Source organism: Malania oleifera, chromosome 1, assembly GCF_029873635.1.
Source record: "Malania oleifera isolate guangnan ecotype guangnan chromosome 1, ASM2987363v1, whole genome shotgun sequence".
Taxonomy (NCBI): Eukaryota; Viridiplantae; Streptophyta; class Magnoliopsida; order Santalales; family Ximeniaceae; genus Malania; species Malania oleifera.
The window spans coordinates 152800097-152825524 of record NC_080417.1 but is presented as its reverse complement, the minus strand read 5'-3'; the positions used below and the strand labels follow the sequence as shown (position 1 = coordinate 152825524).

General features: G+C 38.9%; 1 protein-coding gene across 1 annotated transcript; it reads left to right on the top strand.

Moving 5' to 3' along the window:
- Positions 1–1380: 1380 nt before the first annotated feature.
- Positions 1381–21060, top strand: LOC131149924 (receptor-like protein kinase BRI1-like 3). Its single transcript, XM_058100724.1, has 4 exons — positions 1381–1613; positions 2246–2349; positions 3010–3221; positions 18340–21060. Exons 1-4 carry the CDS (start codon positions 1381–1383, stop codon positions 21058–21060), a joined length of 3270 nt encoding a protein of 1089 aa, XP_057956707.1.
- Positions 21061–25428: the final 4368 nt, after the last annotated feature.

Here is a 25428-nt window from a genome sequence, read left to right as displayed (position 1 = left end):
TTTTGCTTCTATGAGAGAGTGGACCTTGTACTCATTTATCCTACTTGTGTGTTTAATGCTCAAGATAAAATGACCTGAAAGCACGTTTGGCTGGATGTCTGTTAAATAATGAGTTGTAGCTAATTTGAAATAAGAACATAAATAAAAAAACAAAATGTTGAAAAAATGGCATTCAAGGTTTGAGGTGCTTTTAGGGTAGAATGACATGTTTTTAATATATAAGTACGGATATGCTCATAGGGCAATTTTCTTCTATTTCAACTAGTTTACTCTTATTGGGAGCTAGCATTGGATGCCGACAAAGAACCCTAAGGCATGTCCATGTGAAAAAATAAAAGCGTGGAGGGGTTCTCTAGAAGAGAGGAGAGCTTTGTTGTATAAAAGTAATGGATGTTATGGGAGGAGCTCAAAGTGAAGAACTAGGCAATTCCCAAGAAGCTAATACATGGATTTTGATTGAGAGGGTATTTTAATGGTTGTCACTATATATATATATATATATATTTGGATGGAGTAGTGTTATTTCATCAAAAGAAAAATAAATAAATAAATAAAAAGACATAGGACACTTCACCATGAGCATAGCATAAATTAAGGGTAAAATATATTTACCTCCTCATTTGATGAAAAGACATAGGGTTTCAAAAATCATAGAGACATTTCCTGAGATTTGCAGAAAAATACATGCATCTACCCTAAAGTTTTTTTTTAAAAAAAAAATAACTTTACCGTAGATGCATGTATACTTATTATATTTGGCAAAAAAGATAATTTCAGAAAGCTTACAAGTATTCCAAAAAAAATCAAATATTAGGAGAATACAAAACCTCAAGGGAGGACCACGTCATTTGGTCAAATTTCAATAGAGATTTGTTAGATTTTTTTAAGACTTGAGAAGGTTTCATTTTATTAAATATCAAGGAAAGTTAGTATATTTTGCACATAATTGATCATAATGCTACGCTTAATCGAACTAGGGATACGGGTGCGAGAATGTGCGTGGAGGTGGATTTATTGGCAGATCAGGTGGATGCTTTCCTGATTGTTGTTTCTGCAAATCAGAAAATTTGGCAGGAAGTTAGGTACAAAAAGCAAGGATTTTATTGTGAGAAATGTCATAGACAAGGGCATTCAAGGGTGGTATGCCGAGGGGGTGAAAGGAAACAAAAAATTGGGGATAGAAGTAAGGATACGGAATATGGTAGACAAGAAAATCGACAAGAAGTTTGGCATGTGAAGAAATTGGATAAAGGGAAGGAAGTTTAGAGAGAATTGATAGATCCATGCATTGTCGAAGAACCTGTAGAGGGGGCTCAGGCTCAAGAGGGTGCAACGACATCACAAATTTTGCCAGTGGTTGAGACAGTTCTGCAACGTGGGATGGAAGAGGGGGAGTTTGTTCCTGAAGATCCGAGGCCTGAAGTGAAGACTTTGCAGCGAAATATAAATCAGTATGAGATTGTGCAGAGGGAGGAGAGTGTTGAACTAGTCTTGGGTGCTCCTACTGCTGATATTCTGATAGTGGAAGATGGCATAGTAGTGCGTGATCAGTTGATGACGTCTAGTAATATGGTTACAGAAATTTTGGAACAAGAGTGTACCATCATGGTCAAGTGTGTCCCACATAATTTTGAATCGGATAGGGAGGTGGAGACAAATAATTTAGAGAAACTCCCTTTGGAAAAAGGCTTTTGTTTGGATGATGATTTACATGTTCCGATTGTTAAATTGAAGGATATTAATGGGCAAAGTGAGAAGAAGTCTCAACGGGTTATTACCCGTTCAAAGAAACTTGATTTATGATTAATACAATTTTAGTGTGGAATGTTCGAGGTTTAGACACGTCGAAAAATCGTTTACATAAGTTAATGAGGAATTTTTCGCCTTCTATTTTGGTTCTTTCAGAGCCATTTTCTGATGAAAGTCTGATGTCGCAATGGGCTGACTTTCTAAATTTTCTGAATTTTTGTGCGAATGCTTCAGTGGGGGGTAAATTTTGGATATTTTGGGAAGAGGAAGTGCACTTTGAGTTACAACATATGTCTGATTAAGTTATTTCGGGTATTTTTAGTTCTGTGGACAATATTTTCTTGGCTTCTTTTGTTTATACTAAATGTCGTCAAACATATCACTGGGAACTTTGGAATGATTTGGAGTTTGTAAAGAGGGATGATTTCCCTTGGTTAGTGGCGGGAGATTTTAATATTATCCATTCAAATTCGGAATGCATTGGTGGTCATATAAGGTCGTTATCGGCTATGGAGGAATTTAACAATTGCTTGGACAATTGTGGTCTTTTGGATTTGGTTGGTATTGGCAACAACATGTCTTGGTGTAATGGTCACAGTGGTAATTCTCAGAGTTGGGCAAAATTGGATAGGGTGCTCTATAATTCGAATCTTCTCCAAGTTTTTCCAAATATTTATTTTGAGTATGGAAAGAGGAGGACTTCAGATCACAACCCGTTGATTATTTGATTTCATTGAAATCTGCATCGGTATGGTCCTTCTCCCTTCAAGTATCAAAATATATGGAGCACGCACCAGTATTTTAAGTCTTGCGTGGAGGAAGCCTGGATGGAGGAGTCTTATGGTTCGGGTTTAGTTAGACTTGTTGGTAAATTGAAACATACGAAAGTTGCAATTCAAAACTGGAACAAACAAGTTTTAGGAGATGTACAATAGAACATTAAAAAATTGGAGGAAAGTATGGAGACTCTAGAGGCTCAGCTTCAGGAAAGGTATTCGCTAGAAATGGAGGAAGATTTTTTCCTTACTAAACTCGAGCTGGAAGCATGGGAAAAGAGGGAGGAGATTCGTATTTCTCAGCTAGCTAAAAGGAAATGGTTGGAGGCAGGGGATAAGAATACAAAGTTCTTTCATACATTTGTGAAGCAAAGGAGGAAGAAGACTATGATTCATTCATTGAAACTTCCAAATGGAGAAGTGTTGGATTCTATGGAATCTATTCATAAGGGTGCAATAAGGTATTTTTGAACTTTCTTAACAGGTGTAGGACCCAATCGAACAGCTAATCTTGTTGATATAATATCTCCTATGGTTTCTGAAGAGGAGAATATTGATCTTTGTAGTGAACCGTCTGAGGTGGAGATAAGGGATGCTATTGTTTCTATCCCGAGAAATAGTAGCACAAGTCCGGATGGTTTTGACTCGGCGTTTTTCCAGGATTGCTGGGATATTGTAAAAGAAGACATGATCGATGTAACTAGAAATTTTTTTGCTGGGTCCCCTCTTCCTAGATTTTATTCTGCATCTTACATTGTTCTAATCCCAAAAGTTCAGAATCCTCAGAGTTTTGACAAGTTTAAGCCTATTAGTCTTTGTAGTGTTATCTACAAATTTTTTTCAAAAATTATTGTTGCAAGGATGATAGGTTTATTGTCTGCTTTGATTTCTCCGGAATAGGGAGCTTTCATTCCTGGTAGAAGTATATTTGAAAATATTTCTTTGGCACAAGAAATGGTTCATTCTCTGCATAAGAAGTCTAATGGTGGAAATGTAATGATTAAAGTGGACATGGCTAAGGCATATGATAGAGTCGATTGAGATTTTTTAAACTTGGTTTTGGAAAGCTTTGGTTTCTCACGAAGATTCTGTGATTTAGTGGCGTAATGTGTTTCCTCTCCTTGGTTCTCTATTATGATGAATGACACTTATAAAGATTTCTTTAAACCTTCTCGAGGGCTTCATCAAGGAGATCCTTTATCTTCTTATCTATTTATTATTTTACAAGAAGTTCTCTCTCTTCTTCTAAAGAAAAATTTAATAGAGAATAAGATAGGGGCTTACTATCATCCTCATGGGGCGCCTTTGGTATCTCACCTTCTCTATGCGGATGACATTTTTATTTTTGCCAATGGCAAGAGATGTAATGACCCGAAAAATTATGGTATTTAAATAATAAAAGAAAGGGAAATGGAAACCGGAAACAGAAGGAGGCAGTCGACGACGTTGCATTTTGGAAGGAATAACTGAGGGGAAATCATCAGGGATTCGTCAACAAATACAGGGGATTCGTTGACGAAGGTTTAAGAGAATTCATCGACGAAGGTTTAAGAGAATTCGTCGACAAAGACTGAATTTCGTCGATGAAGAAATACCGAGCGAGGTTTAAGCCGATTGAATTTTGTCGATGAAATTAATGAAGGATTCATCGATGAATGACGTAGCTTGTCGACAAATCCAGTTCTATAAATATAAAAATCTGGATTTTTACTTCAAGATTAAGCTAACTCCCTCCTCTCTCTCTTTCCCCTTTAGTTCTCTCTCTCTCTTTCGTCGATTTCAGGCTAAATTTATGCCGGATCAACAATCCCAAGCCACCACGATGCTCCTGGGGAAGTTCTCTCCAAATCTGCCGGAGCGGATCATTGGTGAAAGTATGGTGGAAACCATCCCAAATCTAGGGTAAGGCTTTCTACTCAATATTTGGATTTTTGACAGTTGAGGAAAGTGTTATACGCTTAGAGATACTGAAGTTTAGTTCTGGAAAATTCTGTTTTCAGGGTGTTGAACGGGTGAAATTAGGAATAGCTTCCCAAGAGGGGGGTGAATTGGCTTTTAAAATTTCTTTTAATTTTTTTGGAAGTCTTAAACTTATTTTATTTCTTTTAACCAATTCATGACTGATTTGTTTAATTTTTTAAGCACTCAAGAACTTAGTTTCTTTACTTAATTTTTAACCATACAAACATCTAATCATTCAACCAAACCAATCAACTAAAATTATAAAGTAAACAAACAAGCCATTACACAACACTTATGTAATATAACAACTCAAGATGGTTGTTTGTTTATATTTGTCAAATTTGAACCAAGCCCTGTAGTGAATGAGAATTTATGCTTGCTGATGTAAAGCCTTGTATAGATGAATCAAATCACTTTTTCCAAATATTTAGAACTCAAATAAACTCTTGAAAAATTTATCTTTGGGATGTTAACCAAATAACGTACTCCGTAAGGTTTCCGAAAAATATGGTGTAACCAACGTACTCCTTTTCGGTTTCCGCAACCCAAATCAAAATTAAACCTTAAGTTTGTTTGATTTCCAAATATTACGTAGTATATATGATTATCAAATAAACCATCCATGCAATTTAAATATGCTGAAAATAAAGAGTAAGGGAAAGAGAGAATGAGACGGAGATTTTTACGAGGTTCGGATTATACCCAGCCTATGTCCTCACCCTTGGCAAACCACCAAAGGATTCACTAAACCTGTTCCGTTGACGGGTGGAACAAACCTGTACAACCTCCTTGGTTAAGGCTAGAGCCCGCCTTCTCCAAACAATATTCCCTCGTTCGGTCACTCCTTTAGGCTAGAGCCCGCCTCTCTAAGCAATATCCCCTTGCTTAGCTAACGATCCAAACAATCCTTGGAACGCCAAAGAAATACAAGAAATACAAGATAAGATCTACGTAAAAGTATACTCTCTTAAAGAGTAAGTTAGTACAATTTCAACACTATATACTTGAATGTAAAATATCAATATGAAATACAACGAAGCTCAAGTGTAGAATTCACCAATATCCTTGTTAGATGAGGATTAGTAGTAGAAATTTAAAGGAGGAAGGATCAGCACTTCAGAATATCTCAACAAAATAGTTTTGCAATGAGTGAACAAGAGAGCTTTGGAAGAACAAGAGTGCTTTCAGCTTTACAAGTAGATTTTTCAATTCTTGGATTAGTTTTGATTTGCAAAACCATGTATTTATAGGCTTTCAAACTTGTTTCCATATTGCAAAAGTTTCCTTATAGAGTTTCCCAATTTTTTAGAAAGTTTGGAGCTCAAACGGCTATATTTTAAAATATTAGAATTTAAAAAATTTGTCCGTTGAATAGTATTCAGACGTCTGACAGTAGTGACCCCGCTTCAGTGTTTTAGCCATAACTTTTTATGTATAATTTCAAATTAGGTGTTCTTGGTGTTAAAATAAAGATAAGAGAAAATCCTATAACATTCATGTTGACTAATTTTTAAAAGAATGAGACTTGGATAGAGAAAAATTCACCTCAATGTGGCTGTATAAAAACTGACAACATTTGGGAAAACTCTTTTTGATACTTTTTATTCCAAAAATGATTCTAACCTTTTTAAAATAATTTTTGACCTTATAAAATTTTTTTTCAAGTATTTCAAAAGGTATCTAGGTCTAAGAAACTAACCTAAGAGCTTCAAAATATTTCAAACGATATTTTAAACATTAAAGTACTTACATGAGACTTCTAAAATATTAACATTCTAAGTTCTTGAGTCTTCATGCTTTGTCCTTGGATTGAGTTCAACTTTTCTTCAATCTTCCATATTCTTTGAGCTTTCTCACTTTGCCTTTCTTTGGCTCTTTTGACTTTAATATGCCTTGGCTTTCAACAACTTATTCATGTCCTCATATTCTTCAAGGTTTCATATATCATCTTTAAATCCATGCTTTGACTCTTTTAAGCTTCATTTGATCCTTGTGAGCACTTTAACCTTGCTTTCTCATATATGAGCCCTGAAATATCATTACTCACACAAATATATTAAATTTCACTTGTTTGTTAGCATCAAAACAAGATAACAAGATTTTAAGCCTTGTAAGGCCAACAACGGGGAAACCCAGCGAGTACAGGACAGTTTTTCTTAGGGGCTTTTCAGAGATCAGGTAAGGGGATAAACTAAGCTAATTCTTTTTTAGAAAATGTATGTATAATTTTATAGCATTTGATTTCAGGAAAATAAATATATTTATATTTGGCAAATACTGTTGAAAATGATCGTATGTTGAATACACAAAAAATTTGTTAGTGTGGCATGAGTATAAAATGTTATGAAACACTGGTTTCTGGGAATGTGATTATGATACATATTTTTATAATGGAACACTGGCGTACGGGTCGATATTTTATATGTTTTGCCGGCGTACGGGCCGTGCTATGTGTGTGATTTACCAACATACGGGTTGAGCTATGGATATATTTTTTCGACGTACGGGCCGTGCTATGGATGTGATTTTCCAGCGTACGGGTTGTGCTATGATTTTCCGGCGTACGGGCCAAGCTATGGATGTGATTTGCCAGCATACGGGTTGTGCTATGATTTGTCGGCATACGGGCCGAGCTATGATAAAATGTGTAATACCGGCGTATGGGACGATGATTTTACGATATACGTATATATGCAAAATGATATGATTGATATGATAATAAATGATATGAGATATCCATGTATCATAGTTTCAGTATATGTTATATGATATCAGAACTTGGTTGGCTTGGTCTAGGCTAGCACTTGCACGGTATCGTTGCTATGTGTCCATGGTCTTCATGATCATGATATCTATGTTAACACCGATGTACGGAGTGGTGTGAGATTGGATGGTCGATGTGATTTTTAAGTAGTGTGTGAGCGCCCCTGGTGTACAGACCAGGTCTGGCAGACCCATCAGACTTATAGACTGTACTTTTGACTTGGCAGTGGTCGGCCAACCATTGTCAGGTCCCGCCTTTGTGCCACACAACCCAGTCATGTGGGGGTAATACATGACAATAGTCAGCTAACCTAGTTTTTGTGTTATTATTATTATATGAGATGAGATATGTTTATGAAAATGCAGTATGTTCTACCATATTTTGATATATATATGTTTTCCCAGATTTATCTGAAATAGTTACTAAATATGTTCTGTATGATATATGTATAACACGGAATACTCATGTTGCCACACACTGGTATTAGTTTATTTCCCTTACTGAGAGGTGTCTCACCCCAAAATTTCATAAACTTTTTAGGAGCCCCTAATAGGAGAGTAGGAAAAGCCCCACTGATCTAGAGTTGTCGTCTGCCCTTTTTGAAGGGTAAGTTTTAGTAGGGACAATTGGATTTTGTGGGAAATGTCCCTAGATTTTATTTTTGGGATGTATATACTGGAATACAGTAGATATAGTGACTCTAGTATTTATAGTAATGTGATGGATGTTTTCGTATTTGTAATATTGTGATTGTATGTTTCCCGCTGCTTAAGCTTCCATTTTGTGTTCTGATGTATCCCTGGTACCCATGGGTCCAGGTGGATTATGATCTGTTGAGCTGGAATATGTGATATTGATTTTATTATTATATATATGGAAAATAAGCAGGTCGTCACAGTTTGGTATCAGAGCCTAGGCTGCTAGGTTCTATAGACTTTAGAATGCAGCGAAAACAATACCAAAGTTTAGGAAATAGTTTGAGGTTTTGTTCTACAATCTAGAGGCAGGACTTCCGTGGTAGTTTCTATGTTTTTCCTGGGGTGACGATTTCAGGAAAACCATAGCAAACTATTATCGGGCTGTGTTCCTAGAATATAGAACTGGGGATTAGAAATGAGTTGGAAATGTTGAGATAAGTGGTGAGGATAGGTGGGTAAATTATAAGGATAGAATTTCTAAGTTGTGTTTGTTTTTTCCAAAATGGATCAAGGAGGAAGCAGTGCCCATGCGAGTGGCAGTGATGGAGCAGGATCATCAGGGGCAGCTGGGACCGACTCTAACGCGGTATTACGTAGCGTTGCTCAGCAGGTTATAGGTGAGATCGCTAGGAGCTCGAGGGAGCAGATTGGTCCATTTGCAGGCCATGGTTGCACTATAGAAAAGTTTACAAAGATGAATCCTCTGGCGTTCTCAGGTGGGGTTGATCCTGTAGCCGCTGAGAACTGGATACAGGAGATCAAGAAGATCTTGGTTGTATTGCAATGTACTGAGGAGCAGAGAGTCCTCTTCGCCACCTATAGACTGATAGGAGAGGCCGAGAGGTGGTGGGCTGCGGTAAGACTATTGGAGCAGTAGAGGATGACTCCGATAGCCATGACAAGGGACTGGTTTAAAGATTTGTTCTTTGATAGGTATTTTCTAGCTACTGTCAGGGAGGCTAAGGTAGAAGAGTTCCTGAGTCTGAAGCTGGGATAGCTATCCGTTCAGTAGTATGCAGCACGTTTCATTGAGCTCTCTCGTTTCGCCCCATATATTGTTATTGATGAAGTAAAGAAGGTGAGGCAGTTTAAGAGAGGCTTGAGGCGGAGTATTCAAGCAGGTGGTGGTGCTGCGGATCCAGGACTTTGTTGAGTTGGTCGACAGGGCGGCCTTGGCAGAGATTGGCGAACATTTTGATGTAGAGGAGCAGGGACAGAGGAAGAGATTTGCATCTACCGGCTACCAGCAGGGTCATAGACTAGGTCAGTGGAGGAGAGGAAACTATGGCAGAGGGCAGAGACAAGAGACGGGAGGAAGCGAGGTGCAAGAAGGGCAGGGTCCTCCAGTCTGTCAGACTTATGGTAGGAGGCACTGGGGAGAGTGTCGAGCTGGTGGTGTTGTATGCTATCGCTGCGGTAAATCGGGGCACATGGTACGAGACTGCCCTACCCCACCAGATGTAGTTCCAGCTCCCAAACCATACCAGGGAGGTTATCAGGCACCACGTGGGGGCCAGCAGAGGAATACGGCTCCAGCTAGGGTGTTTACTCTAACACTGGGTGAGGCTGAGACGGCGGGTGACATGGTGACAGGTATGGTTATTATGCTTTCTTTTAAAGTTATTGCATTGTTTGATTCAGGAGCTACGCACTCGTTCGTGTCTTCGGGGTGTGTTAAATTATGTAGGGCTGAAACACAATCATTAGAGGTTGAATTGTTGGTATCTACATCGACTGGGTTAGCAGTGAGGTGTAGTAGGGTGCTCTGAGGTTGTCCAGTTGATATCCAAGGAAAGACTTTGTCTGCTGATCTGATAGTGCTAGACATGCACGAGTTTGATGTTATTTTTGGCATGGATTGGCTAGCAGCTAAGTTTCCCAATATAGATTGTCAAGCACGAGAAGTGATACTCAGATCTCTGGGGAAGGTAGAATTCAAGTTCGTAGGGTCGCGAGTGCAATCCTCGCCTCAGCTAGTTTCAGCTATTTAGGCTAGAAGACTACTGCTGAGGGGTTGTCAGGGGTTTGCAGCTGTTGTGAAGGAGATGTCAAAGAATGAATTGAAACTTGCTAGCACACCTGTAGTAAAGGAGTTTATAGATGTTTTCCCAGATGAGTTACCAGGCTTGCCACCCGATCGTGAGGTAGATTTCCTTATTGATCTACCTTCTAGTACAGTGCCGATTTCTAAAGTACCGTACCGGATGGCGCTAATAGAATTAACAGAATTGAAGAATCAGTCACAGGATTTGCTTGATAAGGGCTTCATACAACCTAGTGTATCTCCGTGGGGAGCCCCAGTTTTATTTGTAAAGAAGAAAAACAGGACAATGAGGATGTGTATAGACTATAGGGAGATTAATAAAGTGACAATTAAGAACAAATATCCTCTACCCCGTATCGACGATTTGTTTGACCAGCTTCGAGGCACATGGGTGTATGCGAAGATTGGTCTCAGATCCGGCTACCATCAAGTAAAAGTGAAAGTAGAAGACGTCTCGAAGACGGCCTTCAGGACCAGGTACAGGCATTACAAGTTTCTTGTTATGCCATTTGGTTTGATGAATGCTCCTATGGTATTTATGGACTTGATGAATAGAGTCTTCCACCAATACCTAGATTAGTTTGTTGTTGTGTTTATTGATGATGTACTGGTCTATTCGAGGAGCTATGAGGAGCATGAGACGCACTCGAGGCCGGTTTTGTAGACACTTCGAGAAAAGAAGTTGTACGCCAAGTTCAGTAAATGTGAATTCTGGCTTGAGAAGGTCGTGTTCTTGGGGCATGTTATATCTGGAGACGGTATTTCTGTGGATCCTAGTAAGATTGAGGCTGTAGTGAATTGGGCTAAACCGAGAAATGTCCAGGAGATCAGGAGTTTCTTATGGCTAGCTGGCTATTATCGCCCTTTCGTTGAGGGATTCTCAGCGTTATCAAGACCTTTGACATGACTGACGAGGAAGAATGTCAGATTTGAGTGGGATGATAGCCGTGAGCAGAGTTTTCAAGAACTGAAGCAAATATTAGTCATAGCACCAGTATTGGTTATTCCATCGGGGGGTAAGGGGTATGTCATTTACAATGATGCGTCCTTGAAGGGACTTGGTTGTGTATTGATGCAGCATGGCAGGTTAGTGGTGTATGCGTCCATGCAGTTGAAAGAATATGAAAAGAACTAGCCTACACATGATCTTGAATTGGCTACAGTGGTACACGCATTGAAAATTTGGAGGCATTACCTATATGGCGAGTAGTGTGAGATTTTCTCCGACCACAAGAGCTTAAAGTATTTCTTCACACAAAAGGAACTAAATATGAGGCAGAGAAGGTGGTTGGAGCTGATTAAGGATTTTGATTGTACCATCAGTTATCACCCAGGGAAAGCAAACGTGGTAGCTGATGCGTTGAGCAGGAAATCTAGGGAACTGATGTTGGCAACTATGGAGATCCAGTATCCGATCATGATGGATCTAGAGAGACTCGGCATAGAGTTTGTAGAGAGTGATTCTCCAGTGTGTATTTCCAGCCTAGTAGTACAGCCTACTCTGCAAGAAAGAATTAAAGCCGCTTAGAAAGAAGACTCAAAATGAGTAGAGGTGATGGACAGAGTGCAGAGTGGTCAGGGGGAGGAATTCAGTATTGCAGATGACGGAGCCTTGCGGTTCCATTCTAGATTATGTGTTCCTGCCGATACTGATATCAGAAAGAATCTTTTAGAGGAGGCTCACAGATCTTTGTATACAGTTCATCTCGACCATACGAAAATGTATAGGGATCTGCGAGAGTTTTATTGGTGGAGTGGTATGAAAAGAGAGATCGCCGAGTATGTAGCCCAGTGTTTGACATGCTAGCAGGTAAAGGCTGAGCACCAGAGGCCGGCAGGGTAGTGCAGCTGTTATTTATCCCAGAGTGAAAGTGGGATCATATATTGATGGACTTCGTGTCAGGACTGCCAACGGCATTACATGGCCAGAATGCCATCTGGGTGATTATTGACTGCTTGACTAAGACCACCCACTTTATACCTATCAAGATCAGCTATCCCCTCAGCCATTTAGTGGAGATTTACATTCAGGAAAAAGTTCGTTCTCATGGGGTGCCAGTATCAGTTGTGTCAAATTGAGACCTACGTTTTACGTCACGTTTTTGGAAGAGTCTGCAGGAAGCATTAGGGTCTCAACTATCTTTCAGTATGACATTCCATCCTCAGTTAGACAGGCAGACTAAGAGGACGATACAGACATTAGAGGATATGCTCCGTGCGTATGTATTAGATTTTGGAGGTAGCTGGACTCGGTTTCATGTCATTAGTAGAGTTCGCGTATAATAACAGTTACCTGTCCAGTATTAGCATGGCACCGTTTGAGGCTCTATACGGTAGGAGATGTCGATCTCCTTTGTTTTAGGATAAAGTGGGTGAGCGGCAAGTAGTGCGACCGGAGCTTGTGCAACAAATGCGTGACAAAGTTCAGCTTATCAGAGATAGGATCAGTGCAGCTCAGAGCCGATAGAAAAGTTATGCTGATAATCGCCGTAGAAATCTGGAATTTGATGTGGGTAATCATGTGTTTTTGAAGAGAGCTCCGATGAAAGGGGTTATGCGATTTGGGAAGAAGGGTAAACTTAGTCCTAGGTTTATCGGTCCATTTGAGATTCTAGATAAAGTGGGGTCGGTAACCTTCAAGCTAGCTTTACCACTAGTGTTGTCTAGGATCCACGACGTATTCCATGTTGCTATGTTGAGGAAATACGTCCAAGATCCTTCTCATATAATCAGTTATGATGAATTAGAGTTTAGTGATTCGTTGATGTATAAGAAGGTACCAATACAGAATCTAGATAGGAAAGTACAGGAGCTACGTAACAAGAAGATTCCTCAGGTAAAAGTTTTGTGGAGGACTCATGCAATTGAAGAGACTTCTTAAGAGTCCGAGAAGCAGATGAAACAGAAGTATCCACAACTATTTCAAGAAACTTAAGTAGTTAGGTTACATTTCTTTTTGCAGGTACATGTAATGGTTTAATTAGTGCAGCATTTTAGTTTTGGGAGAATTTTTCTTTTATATATGTAATCTCCTAGGACTCGAAATGTAACCACGGTATTCCTCCGCCATAAGTGAGGGTAAGTAATAAAATGAGTTGACCCTTTTCTTGTTAAGGGATTACAAGTTTCGTGAATGGTAAATTTCGAGGACAAAATTTAATGAGGGGAGAATGTAATGACCCGAAGAATAATGGTATTTAAATAATAAAAGAAAGGGAAATAGAAACCGGAAACAGAAGAAGCCAGTCGACAACATTGCACTTTGAAAGGAATAACCGAGGGGAAATCATTAGGGATTCGTCGATGAATACAGGGGATTTGTTGACGAAGGTTTAAGAGAATTCATCGACGAAGGTTTAAGAGAATTCGTTGATGATGAGTGAATTTCATCGACGAAGAAATACCAAGAGAGGTTTGAGCCGACGGAATTTTGTCGACGAGGACTGAATTTCGTCGACGAAATTAATGAAGGATTCGTCGATGAATGACGTGGCTCGTCGATGAATCCAGTTCTATAAATATAAAAATCTGGATTTTTACTTCAAGATTAAGCTAACTCTCTCCTCTCTCTCTCTCTCTCTCCCACTCGGTTCTCTCTCTCTCTTTCGTCGATTTCGGGCTAAATTTACACCAGATCGACAATCCGAAGCCACCACGATGCTTTTGGGGAAGTTCTCTCCAAATCTGCCAGAGCGGATCGTTGGTGAAAGTAAGGTGGAAACCATCCCAAATCCAGGGTAAGACTTTCTACTCAATATTTGGATTTTTGACAGTTGAGGTAAGTGTTATACGCTTAGAGATACTGAACTTTAGTTCTGGGAAATTCCGTTTTCAGGGTGTTGAACGGGGAAACCCTGTGGGTGCAAGATAATTTTTCTTAGGGGCTTTTCAGAGATCAGGTAAGGGGATAAACTAAGCTAGTTCTTTTTGAGAAAATGTATGTATAATTTTATAGCATTTGATTTCAAGAAAATAAATATATTTATATATGATTTATATTTGAGAAATACTGTTGAAAATGATCGTATGTTGAATACGCAAAAAATCTGTTAGTGTGGCATAAGTATAAAATGTTATGAAATATTAGTTTCTGGGAGTGTGATTATGATACGTATTTTTATAATGAAAAATCGGCGTATGGGCTGAGATTTTTATATGTTTTGCCAGTGTACAAGCCATGCTATGTGTGTGATTTGCCAGCGTACGGGTTGTGCTATGATTTGCCGGCGTACGGGCCAAACTATGGTAAAATGTGTAATACCGATGTACGGGCCGATGATTTAATGATATACGAATATATGCAAAATGATATGATTAATCTGATAATTAATAATATGAGATATCCATGTATTATAGTTTCAGTATATGTTATATGATATCAGAACCTGGTTGGCTTGGTCTAGGCTAGCACTTGCACGGTACCATTGCTATGTGTCCATGGTCTTTATGATCATGATATCTATGTTAACGTCGCTGTACGGAGTGGTGTGAGATTGGATGGTTGATGTGGTTTTTTTAAGTAGTGTGTGAGCGCCCCTAGTGTACGGACCAGGTCTGGCAGACCCATTAGACTTACAGACTGTACTTTTGACTTGGCAGTGGTCGGCCAACTATTGTCAGGTCCTGCCTTTGGGCCACACAACCCAGTCATGTAGGGGTAATACATGACAACAGCCAGCTAACCTACCAGGAATGTTTTTGTGTTATTATTATTATATGAGATGAGATATGTTTATGAAAATGTAGTATGTTCTGCCATGTTTTGATATATATATATATGTTTTCCCAAATTTGACTGAAACAGTTACTGAATATGTTCTGTATGATATATGTATAACACGGAATACTCATGTTGTCACACACTGGTATTAGTTTATTTCCTTTACTGAGAGGTGTCTCACCCCAAAATTTCATAAACTTTTCAGTAGCCCCATATTGGAGAGTGGGAAAAGCCCCGTTGATCTAGAGCTGTCGTCTGCCCTTTTTGAAGGGTAAGTTTTAGTAGGGACACTTGAATTTTGTGAAAAATGTCCCTAGATTTTGTTTTTGGGATGTATATACCGGCATATAGTGGATATAGTGACTCTGGTATTTATAGTAATGTGATAGATGTTTCTGTATTTATAATATTGTGATTGTATGTTTCCTGCTGCTTAGGCTTCCGTTTTGTGTTCAAATGTATCCCTGATACCCACGGGTCCAGGTGGATTATGATCTGCTGAGCTGGAATATGTGATGTCGATTTTATTATTATATAAAAATAAATAAATATATATATGGGAAATAAGTAGGTCGTCACAAGAGAAGTTCCATTCGAATGCTTATTAAGACTTTGAAGAAGTATGAGGATTGGTCTGGTCAATTGATAAATAAAGAAAAGTCAAGTAATTTTTTGTCAAAGAGAATTGCTTTTGCTCAGAAGAGATCTCTATTAAAGACGACTGGCTTTGCAGAAGGAGGTTTTCCTGCTATATATTTGGGTGTTCCTTTGGTATCGGGTCGTCTTACACCCCGTATTTTAGAGCCCCTAGTTGATAAATTGAGGAAAAAGATAGCGGGTTGGAAATTTAAGCTTTTATCTCAAGGGGGCCGCCTAAGTTTTATTAAGCATGTATTATCATCAATGGTAATTCATCAATTGGCGGTATTGGACATTCCTACTACTATCTTCAAAAAGATAAATTCTATGTTATCAAAAATTTTTTAGAATGGAGTAAATGACAAAAGGAAAAGGAATTGGTGTTTCTGGTCTAATATATGTAAGCCTGTTTGTGAGGGTGGTTTAGGTGTTAGGGATTTTGAGGAGGTAAAAAAATCATTACATAAGAAGTTTGTGTGGAGATTGCTAACTATGGATAATCTGTGGACTCAATTTTTTAAAGCCAAGTATTTGTATAAGAAACACCACTCAAGAGAAATGAAACTAGAGAAAGGAACCAGATTTTGGAGATTGCTTGTTCGTGTGATTCCTGAAGTTTTTGAGCATGTCCGTGTTCGAATTAAAGAAGGGTTGCCTTCTTTCTGGTTTGATCGTTGGTTAGCCTCCGGCCCCCTTTGTGCTAAGGTTTAGGAAATCAGTAACCATAAGCTTTGAACTCGAGATTGTTGGGATAGAGATGGGTGGAATGTTGATTTATTAGTGGATCTATTGGGTGTAGATTAGGCTAAGGAAGTAATGAACTCTGCTATTTCTTGCAAGGAGGGTCCAGATACGGTAATTTGGGAACCTTCAACAGATGGGAAATTCACCACAGCAAGTGCTTGGGAAATTATAAGGGAGCATAAAGAGGAATTCTCAGTTGCAAAATGGATCTGCCATCCTATGTTGCCAAAGTATATGGAAGTCTTGGTTCGCTTGTCTTCGGGTTGATACTCATATTAAAGAAGTAGGTGTCCAGATGGCCTATCGATGTGATTGTTGTTCAAATGCCAAGATTGAATCTCCAGACCATGTGTTTTGCACCGGATTCTTTTGCTCAGGAGGTATGGAAAAAAGCAGCAGTGGTGCTGGGTGTTAGTTGTGTGGCAACGAGTACTTGGAAAGGCAGAGTTAATGTCTGGTTTAGTTGTGCAAAACGGGCCTCACTGTTAGGCATTTTGGTAGGTCTTATACCTAGTCTCATCATTTGGAGACTCTGGACTCGTTGATGTAAAGCCAGGATGGAATCAATTCATGATTCGGTGAGAACTGTGTGACTTGATATTAAATATTGGTTGAGATCCATTTTAGATAAGTTAAATAAATGTGCACCTGTTTCTTGCACGGATATTGCAGTCCTTCATACTTTGGATATTCAAGTAAAAAATGTGGGGGTTCGTCTTCCTCGTGTAGTCAGATGGTGTAAACCTGGGATAGGTTGGGTTAAGTTGAATGTGGATGGGAGCTGTAGAGGTAACCCAGGGAATTGTGGTGGTGGAGGCGTGATAAGAGATGAAAAAGGTTTATTTAAAGCAGCTTTTTCCTCATTATTGGGTTATGGAATAAATAACATGGCTGAATTGAAAGCGATTATTTTAGGGATTAATCTGTGCAAAGATCTTGGATTTGATCAAGTGGAGATTGCATGTGACTCTGCTTTGTTGGTTCAGTGGATAAATTCTGGGAAGTGCTCGGTTTGGAACTTATGGGATTTGTGGGAAGAACTTATGCTAGCATTAGGAGGCATTCAGTTCAAAGTGGAACATGTTTACAGGAAGGCGAACAAAAGTACAGATTTCTTTGCCAAATAGGATGAATCTAGTATTTCTCGATCATATAGTTGCCAAGATGATCTTTCTCAGCAAGTCAGGGGAATGATTTGATTGGACTTGTTAGGTTTTCCTTCTTTGCGCTCATGATGTTTTGTGTTATTACACTTTTAGTGGTTTAGTTTCTTAGTTTTTTGGTTGCTGGTATTTGGTTTTTTAGTTTGGTTATGTTGGTTAAGTTAGTTTTAGGGTCTTAGAATTTGCTTTTGTTCTCCCAAAGTCTCAAAATTGTAACTACAGTTTTCCTCCACCATAAGTGAGGGGTTTTCTAATAAAATTAGGAGGTGCCGCCCTCTTTTTCCAAAAAAAAAAAATCATAATATTCTTTATGGTTATAAGTTAATTTCATAAGAAAATATTAATTATACATGTTCTATGCACATGATGTTAATCCATTATGTTTTCTGGTTTCTAGATATATAAGGGGTATTTTTGGTAATTAAGTAGATCGTTAAGGGTTCAAAGGGTGTAAGTGTATTTTTCTCTCATCGTCATCGTCGTCGTCATCATCATCAAATTATTATTATTATTATTATGAGAGTCTTCTCTGATTAATTGGACTCAGTAATTTACTATTATTAATTTTAAACTATTATTATCATTATTGTTAAAGACATAAATAAAGGACCATAGCTGGCACTAGATGCATCAACTGTAACCTTATGTGAATGCTGTAGGGCCATTCCGGTTCCCATTTCTTAAATACAATAGTCATAGGTATGCTGTATAAAAGTCAAAAGAACCAGTCATCCTATATATGTATATAAAGAGACACACACACGAGTTTAGGAGTGTGGGGATGATTTGATTTCCATAAGAGAGAGAGAGAGTGAGAGTGAGAGAGTGAGAGAGAGAGAGAGAGCCCTGGGCAATCAGAAATGTGAGAAAGTCAACAAAAAGGTAAGACCATAGAGAAAGATACATGGAAGTCATTGACAAATGAGAATGCACAATATACTTCTGCTTGAAGGAGTGATCTGTTGTTTTCGCAAGAGAATGCACAATATACTTCTGCTTGAAGGAGTGATCTGTTGTTTTTGCTCGAGAATGCACAATATACTTTTCCTTCTGTTTTGGTCCATACTGCTTCTCATGCAGTTTTCTTGTTGGCCTAATTGCTCCAGGGCTCTAGAGGACAGATCAGACTCAGCAACTTCATTTCAAAACCAACAACAAAAAAGCAATGAGGATGTTGCAGGACTGATGGCTTTCAAGAAGTGGTCTGTTGCGGCTGACCCTGAAGATTTTTTGAGGGATTGGAATGATACAGCTTCTGCCAGTCCTTGTCTTTGGAGAGGAGTCTCTTGCTCCCCCGGTGGACGTGTCACTGACGTCGACCTTGGTGGTGCCAGCCTCATTGGTCGCCTTCACCTCGTCCATCTATTGACCTTGCCCAATCTTCGCCATCTCAACTTGCATGGTAATTCCTTCTCCGACAATGGTGATCTCTATTCATCGACAAATTCTAGCCTTGAAAGCTGTGGGCTTGAGACCTTAGACTTGTCGTCAAATAACTTGTCTAGTCCTCTTGGCACACCATATTTTCAACTACTACTCTCTTGCAACGGCCTTTTTTATCTCAATCTCTCATATAACTCAATCCCCGGGGGCTTCTTCAACTTCGGCGCTTCTCTCTTGCAACTTGACCTCTCTCACAATAGGATTTCAGATTCCTCCATCTTGACCTACTCTCTCTCCCACTGTCAGAATTTGAATCTCCTCAATCTCTCCCATAACAAGATCCCTGGTGAGCTTCATATCACTTCTACATCGATCTCTTCTTTGTGTAAAAACCTCCTCACCTTAAACCTCTCTTACAATACATTATCAGGGGAAATATCTGGTCTGATGGCAAACTTTTTGCCATCACTCAACTATCTAAATCTCTCCCAGAACAACTTTTCTGAGAATTTCTCCGATTTTGAATTTGGCGAATGCAGTAATCTCACCATGCTTGACCTGTCTAACAATGGCCTCTCAGGATCATATTTCCCAATGAGCTTGACAAACTGCCAACTTCTCGACACCCTTGACCTCTCTCATAATGACCTCCAATACAAAAACCCAGGGGTCTTATTGGGGAACCTAAAGAATCTACGTCGATTGTCGTTGGCATATAACCAGCTTTCAGGGGAGATCCTGCCTGAGTTAGGACAGGTTTGTGGGACTCTAGAGGAGCTCAACCTTTCTGGAAATAGATTTTCTGGTGGTTTTCCTTCTACTTTCGTGTCATGCTCATCATTGCAAAGCCTCGACCTCGGCAACAACCAACTTTCAGGGGATTTTCTTAATACAGTAATCAGTACTCTACCAACTCTTAAGTATCTCTATGTACCCTTCAACAACATTACTGGTCCAGTGCCACCATCTCTAACCAATTGTACTCAACTTCAAGTGCTTGACCTCAGTTCTAATGCCCTTGCTGGGAGTTTTCCTTCTGGGTTTTGCTCTCCTGCGACCCAGACCCTATCGTCCTCTTCTCTTCAGAAGATATATTTGCCCAACAATTTTCTCTCAGGATTGTTGCCTTCAGAGCTTGCAAATTGCAGAAATCTAAAGACTATTGATCTTAGTCTCAATAGCATAAGCGGCCCTATTCCATCTGGAATTTGGAAGCTTCCCAATATTTCTGAATTGATTATGTGGGCAAACAACCTCTCAGGTGAAATTCCAGAAGACATTTGCATAAATGGAGGAAATTTAAGGACTTTGATTCTGAACAACAATCTCATCACCGGAACCATTCCACTTTCTGTGACTAACTGCACTAACTTGATGTGGTTGTCACTTTCCAGCAACAAGCTCGCGGGAGAAATTCCGTGTGGATTTGGGAATCTCCCTTACCTCAGCCTGCTCCAACTAGGCGATAATATGCTATCTGGCCAGATACCAGGAGAATTGGGCAAATGCCCAAGCCTTTTTTGGCTGGACTTACATAACAACAACTTAACTGGTCCTGTCCCATCAGAATTTGCCAGTCATGTCAACTTGATCCGTGGATTCATTTATGGGCAACAACTTGCATACGTGAAAACCGGGCATGGGAATGCTTGCAAAAGTGCTAAAGGACTTGTAGAATTGGGGGGGATTCGAGCAGAGGCAATGGTGAACATGATTCACTCTTGCCCATTCACTAGAATTTACGTTGAAAGAAATGTATCCTTAGTCACGAACGTGCTCACGAGCTATAGCAGCATGGTCTACCTCGACCTATCCTACAATTCCTTGTCCGGAACCATTCCAGAAAGTCTTGGCTCAGCGCAGAGTCTAACTGTCCTAAGTTTGGGACATAACAAGTTGACAGGAATAATTCCTGATATTTTTGGAAGTTTAAAGGAAATTATGACGCTAGATTTGTCTCATAATTATCTTCATGGACCTATACCGCCGTCATTGCAGACTCTTTCTTTTCTTAATGAGTTTAATGTTTCTAACAACAATCTCACGGGCCCCATCCCTTCTGGAGGTCAGCTGAGCACTTTCCAGCCATCTAGTTATGAAAATAATTCTGTCCTTTGTGGCCTTCCCTTGCCTCCTTGTGACTCTAGCTCATGTCAATTTCTATCCCCAAAGAAAGATGGCTCAGTATACCAAGAAGACTACGAAAAATCCAGCTGGTTCAAAATCGATGGGTTTGACTGGAGATCAGTAATTCTGGGGTATGGATTTGGAACAGCCATTGGCATTGTTGCAGGAAACTGTATGATCCAAAGGAAAGAAAAGAAAAGAAACGAGTATCACTCAGCTAATTACAAAATATTCTCTCTCTCATGCTTTGGCCCTTGGAATCCAACAAAAAATCCCGCTGGTTCAAAATGATGGGTTTGACGGCAGAGCATTGATTCTGGGGAATGGATTTGGAATAACCATTGCCATTGTTATTGGAAATTGTATGATCCAAAGAAAATAAAATAAAATAAAAGAGTATCAGTCAGCTAATTACAAAATATTCTGCGTCTCTGTCTCTCTCTCTCTCCCTTTCATGCTTTTGTCCTTGGAATCCACAAAATCAACTTATGAACATACGCATAGAAAGATCATTATCATATCTAATTAACTAGGATAAAAAAAAATTATTGATCATCTGGGTCAAAAACACAAGGGTGATTATGAATCATTTCAATTTACACCCAAGCTCCATTGAAGTGAGCATGCACAAAATGATGTGTTCCTTTGATGTTGTTCCCAGCCTTTATAACTCTTGTAAACTATGTAATATGTAAAATGTAGTTGTGTGCACTGCTCTCTAAGAGGGCTGTTTGATTGTGTAAACACTTCGAATTGCATATCTGAAAGAGTATGGGATCTAAATTGAACAATCATATAGAATCTATTAATTCTTATTCACGTCTTTTTGATGTCTTGTGAGGCTTAAGGATGTGAGGAGGATATGGTGGTTGTTAACCTGAAATAGAAACAGAGAAAATATGGAAATGAAGAAAATGGAAACGCCTTAAAGAGGATGAGCTGCAGCGGAGGAGAATAAGCGAGCCAAATTCATTCCATCAAAAAACATAATTATCACATGCTCAAATAATCCATTAAAAACCATGTGTTCATTATCCATTAGAATGCAATAACTCCTTTCCTTCTATATCTATCCTATGTATCTATAAATAAGAACATTTATATTGTGTGAAGAGTGCAAGTGAAGTGAGTGAGCGAGGAGTGTGAGAGTGCTGAAAGTGAGAGAGAGAAAAGTGTGAGAAGAGTTGAGTTGAGTGTGTGTCTCCTTGTGACAACCCGAATAATAATGGAATTTAAATAATAAAGAGAGAGGGAAATAGAAACAAAAACAGAAGGAGGCCGTAGAATTCGTCGATAAACACAGGGTTTCGTCGACGCAGGCTTAAAGAATTTCGTCGACAAACACAGGACTTCGTCGACGAAGAAAAACCGAGAGGGATTCTGGTGCCGATTGAATTTCGTCGACGAAAACTGAATTTTGTCGACGAAATAAGTGAGAATTCGTCAACGAAGGATGCGACTCATCGACGAAATTCCCTGTCTATAAATATGAAAAATCCGATTTTTATTTCATTTCCAAGCTTCCTCAGTACACTCTCTCTCTCCTCTTCGGCCCTCTCACTCTCTCTCTTCGATTTTGGCCCCGCTAGCCACCGAATCGAAGATTTGAGGCTACCACGACGCTCATGGCGAAGTTCTCTACCAGTTTGCCGGAGCGGATCGTTGGAAAAACGAAGCTGGAAATCATCCCTGAATTGAGGTAAGACTTTTTAAGCCAAATTAGACTTTGTGATAGTTATAGGAATTGATGTACACATGAAAATACTGAGGTTTAATACTGGGAATTTTCAGTTTCAAGGTATTGAGTAGGAAATCCTACGGGGGTTAGGCTAGGATATTTTGGGGGCTTTCTCAGTAGTTAGGTAAGGGAATAAACTAAAGTAGTTATTTTCCATGCAATTTATTATTAATTATAAGTAAATTTATTTTCAGAAAAGAAAATGTTATACTTGTATATTATAAATGAAATGTACGTTTGGGAAATACTGCTATTATGATGAAACATATATGTATGTATGAGATGCCAGAGAATTACGATTTTAGAATAAGAAGTATGATTTTATACAGTGCACGTGTGGCATGAATATTATTTTATGTGAACATATTATGATATGAAAGATTTTATGAACAAAGTATGATTTCAGGTATTATGAAAAGATATGTTATGTTACTATCATTTTGATGAATGTATGATAAATGAATTATTTTCAAAATGCATATACCTGAAACGATTTTGGTGCGAGGCCATGTAGTTATGTTATCGGCACGAGGCCGTATTTATGTTATCGGCACGAGGCCGTATTTATGTATGATTTCGGCACGAAGCTGTAAGTACTATATTTTCAGCACGAGACCGTAATGATGTTATATATATGATCATGTATTATATGTTATCACAACCACAATGTTAATTTAGTTCAGTTCAGGGGCATGGTACCGTAGCTATACGTAGATCAGATATCTACGCTCAGATTAGTGCTATCAATTCCACGAGGGGATGGGAGATGGATAGTCGATGTGGCTTTCAGTAGAGTGTGGACGTCCACGTGGCAGTCCGGACCAGGGTGTGGCGGGCCCATCGTACTTAAGACATATTTGAATCGGCAGTGGTCGGCCAGCCATTGTCGGGTCCCGCTTTCGGGCTGCACAACCCGTCATAGGGGGTAATACATGACACCAGCTAGCTTTTCATCTTGGGTTTGTTTACAGTACTACAATTATAACAGATGTTTTTATGTATGTTATGATTTATTAACTGATGTGAAAATACATGTTTATCCAGTACGATATGATGGATGTTTACAGAATTATGAAAAGTACTGTATATGTATATGTACCTTAAATATTCATGTTGCCACACAGCTGTATTTAGTTTATTTTCCCTTACTGAGAAGTGTCTCACCCCCAACATTAATATATTTTTTTCAGGAAACCTAGAGAAACCAGCGGGTCAAGGCAGCTGTTAAGTGAGTGGAGCTTCCCTACTAGAAGGGTAAGCGTTGAACTAGGACTAGGAGATTTTTGTTGTATGGTCCTAGTGTTGTTTTTGACTTTTTGGAGAATGTACATATAAACAGTATAATGATGATGTAGTAAACTCTGGTATTATGTTTTATGATTGGATGTTGAGATTTTATGTTTACTGCTGCTAGGTTTTCCGCTATGCTTAACAGATATCCCTGCTACCCACGGGTTCGGGTTGACCATTTTATTTATTATGATATATTTTATTGAGGGTCGCTACACTCCTCCTCTTATTTTTCTCCCAAATTATAATATATTCGGTGTGCTCCTTGGACGTAGGTCAGATTAGACCAACAAACAAAACCAAGCCTTAGTCCCACTAAGTGGGGTCGGCTATATAAATCCTTTTCCGCCAATTTATACGATCATGGACCATTTCTTTTCATAAATTCAAGGATATTAAATCCTTACTCACTAGCTCCTCCCAAGTTATTTTAGGTCTACCCCTACCCCTTCTACTGCCCCCCACAGTAACTAAGTCACTCTTACTTGCAGGTGCACTATAAGGCCTACATTGCAAGTGTCCATACCATCTGAGTCGCCCCTCCTTTATCTTATCTTCTATAGGAGCTACACCTAGCTTACCACGAATATGTTCATTCTTTAATTTATCTTTCAATGTTATACCACTCATCCATCTAAGCATCCTCATCTCGACAACTTTTACTTTTTTGATATTATGTTTCTTCGTCGCCCAACATTCTGATCCATATAGCATAGCTGGTCTTATAACTGTCCTATAAAACTTCCCTTTCAATTTTAAGGGTATTCTACGATCACATAGAGTACTTGAAGCACTTCTCCATTTTACCCAACCTACTTTAATTCTATGCATTACATCATCTTCAATTTCTCCTTCAACTTGCATAATAGATCCAAGGTATCAAAATCTACAAGTGCTATTTATTTCTTCATCATCAAGTTTAACCTTGTCTCCAATATTCCTCCTATCATTACTAAAATTATATTTCATATATTTTGTTTTATTTCTACTTATCTTAAAGCCTCTAGATTCCAAAACTTCTCTCCATAATTCTAACTCAACCTCTACTCCATCCCTACTTTCATCAATTAATACAATATCATCTGCAAACAACATACACCATGGAACCTCCTTTTGAATACTCTTAGTCAATTGGTCCATCACTAAAGCAAAAAGATAAGGACTCAAAGCAGATCCTTGATGTACACCTATGGTAATTGGAAATTCTTTAGTTTCTCCATCTATAGTCTTTACACTAGTCATTACTCCATCGTACACATCCTTAATGACATCGGTATACCTACAACATACACCTTTTTTTTCTAAAACCCACCATAGAACTTCCCTAGGTATTCTATCATATGCTTTCTCAAGGTTAATAAATATCATATGCAAGTCCCTCTTCTTTTCCCTAAATCACGTAAATCTAGTGTTCTTATTTTGTGTGATTATTTTACTTGTGTGTGTGATTATGGTTCTTAGATTCCTAACAAGTGGTATCAAAGCTAGGTTGGCGTAAAGTCACCAAATAAGAGCAAAATTTTCAGAGCGGAGCATATTGGAGGTCCTAGGAGCTATATTGTGCTAATTACGTGTCTAAGGAAAATTTTGTCAAGGAAAGTGAGACTTAAGTGGTTTGATTGTGACCCCCC

Excerpts from the sequence above, each read along its gene's own strand:
- LOC131149924 (XM_058100724.1), top strand. The coding sequence starts at position 1,381 with ATGGAAGAGGGGGAGTTTGTTCCTGAAGATCCGAGGCCTGAAGTGAAG. Across the intron at positions 1,614-2,245 it reads GAGTGTACCATCATGGTCAA|GTCGTTATCGGCTATGGAGG; the intron begins GTGTGTCCCACA and ends TGGTCATATAAG. Across the intron at positions 2,350-3,009 it reads TTGGTGTAATGGTCACAGTG|GTGTAGGACCCAATCGAACA; the intron begins GTAATTCTCAGA and ends CTTTCTTAACAG.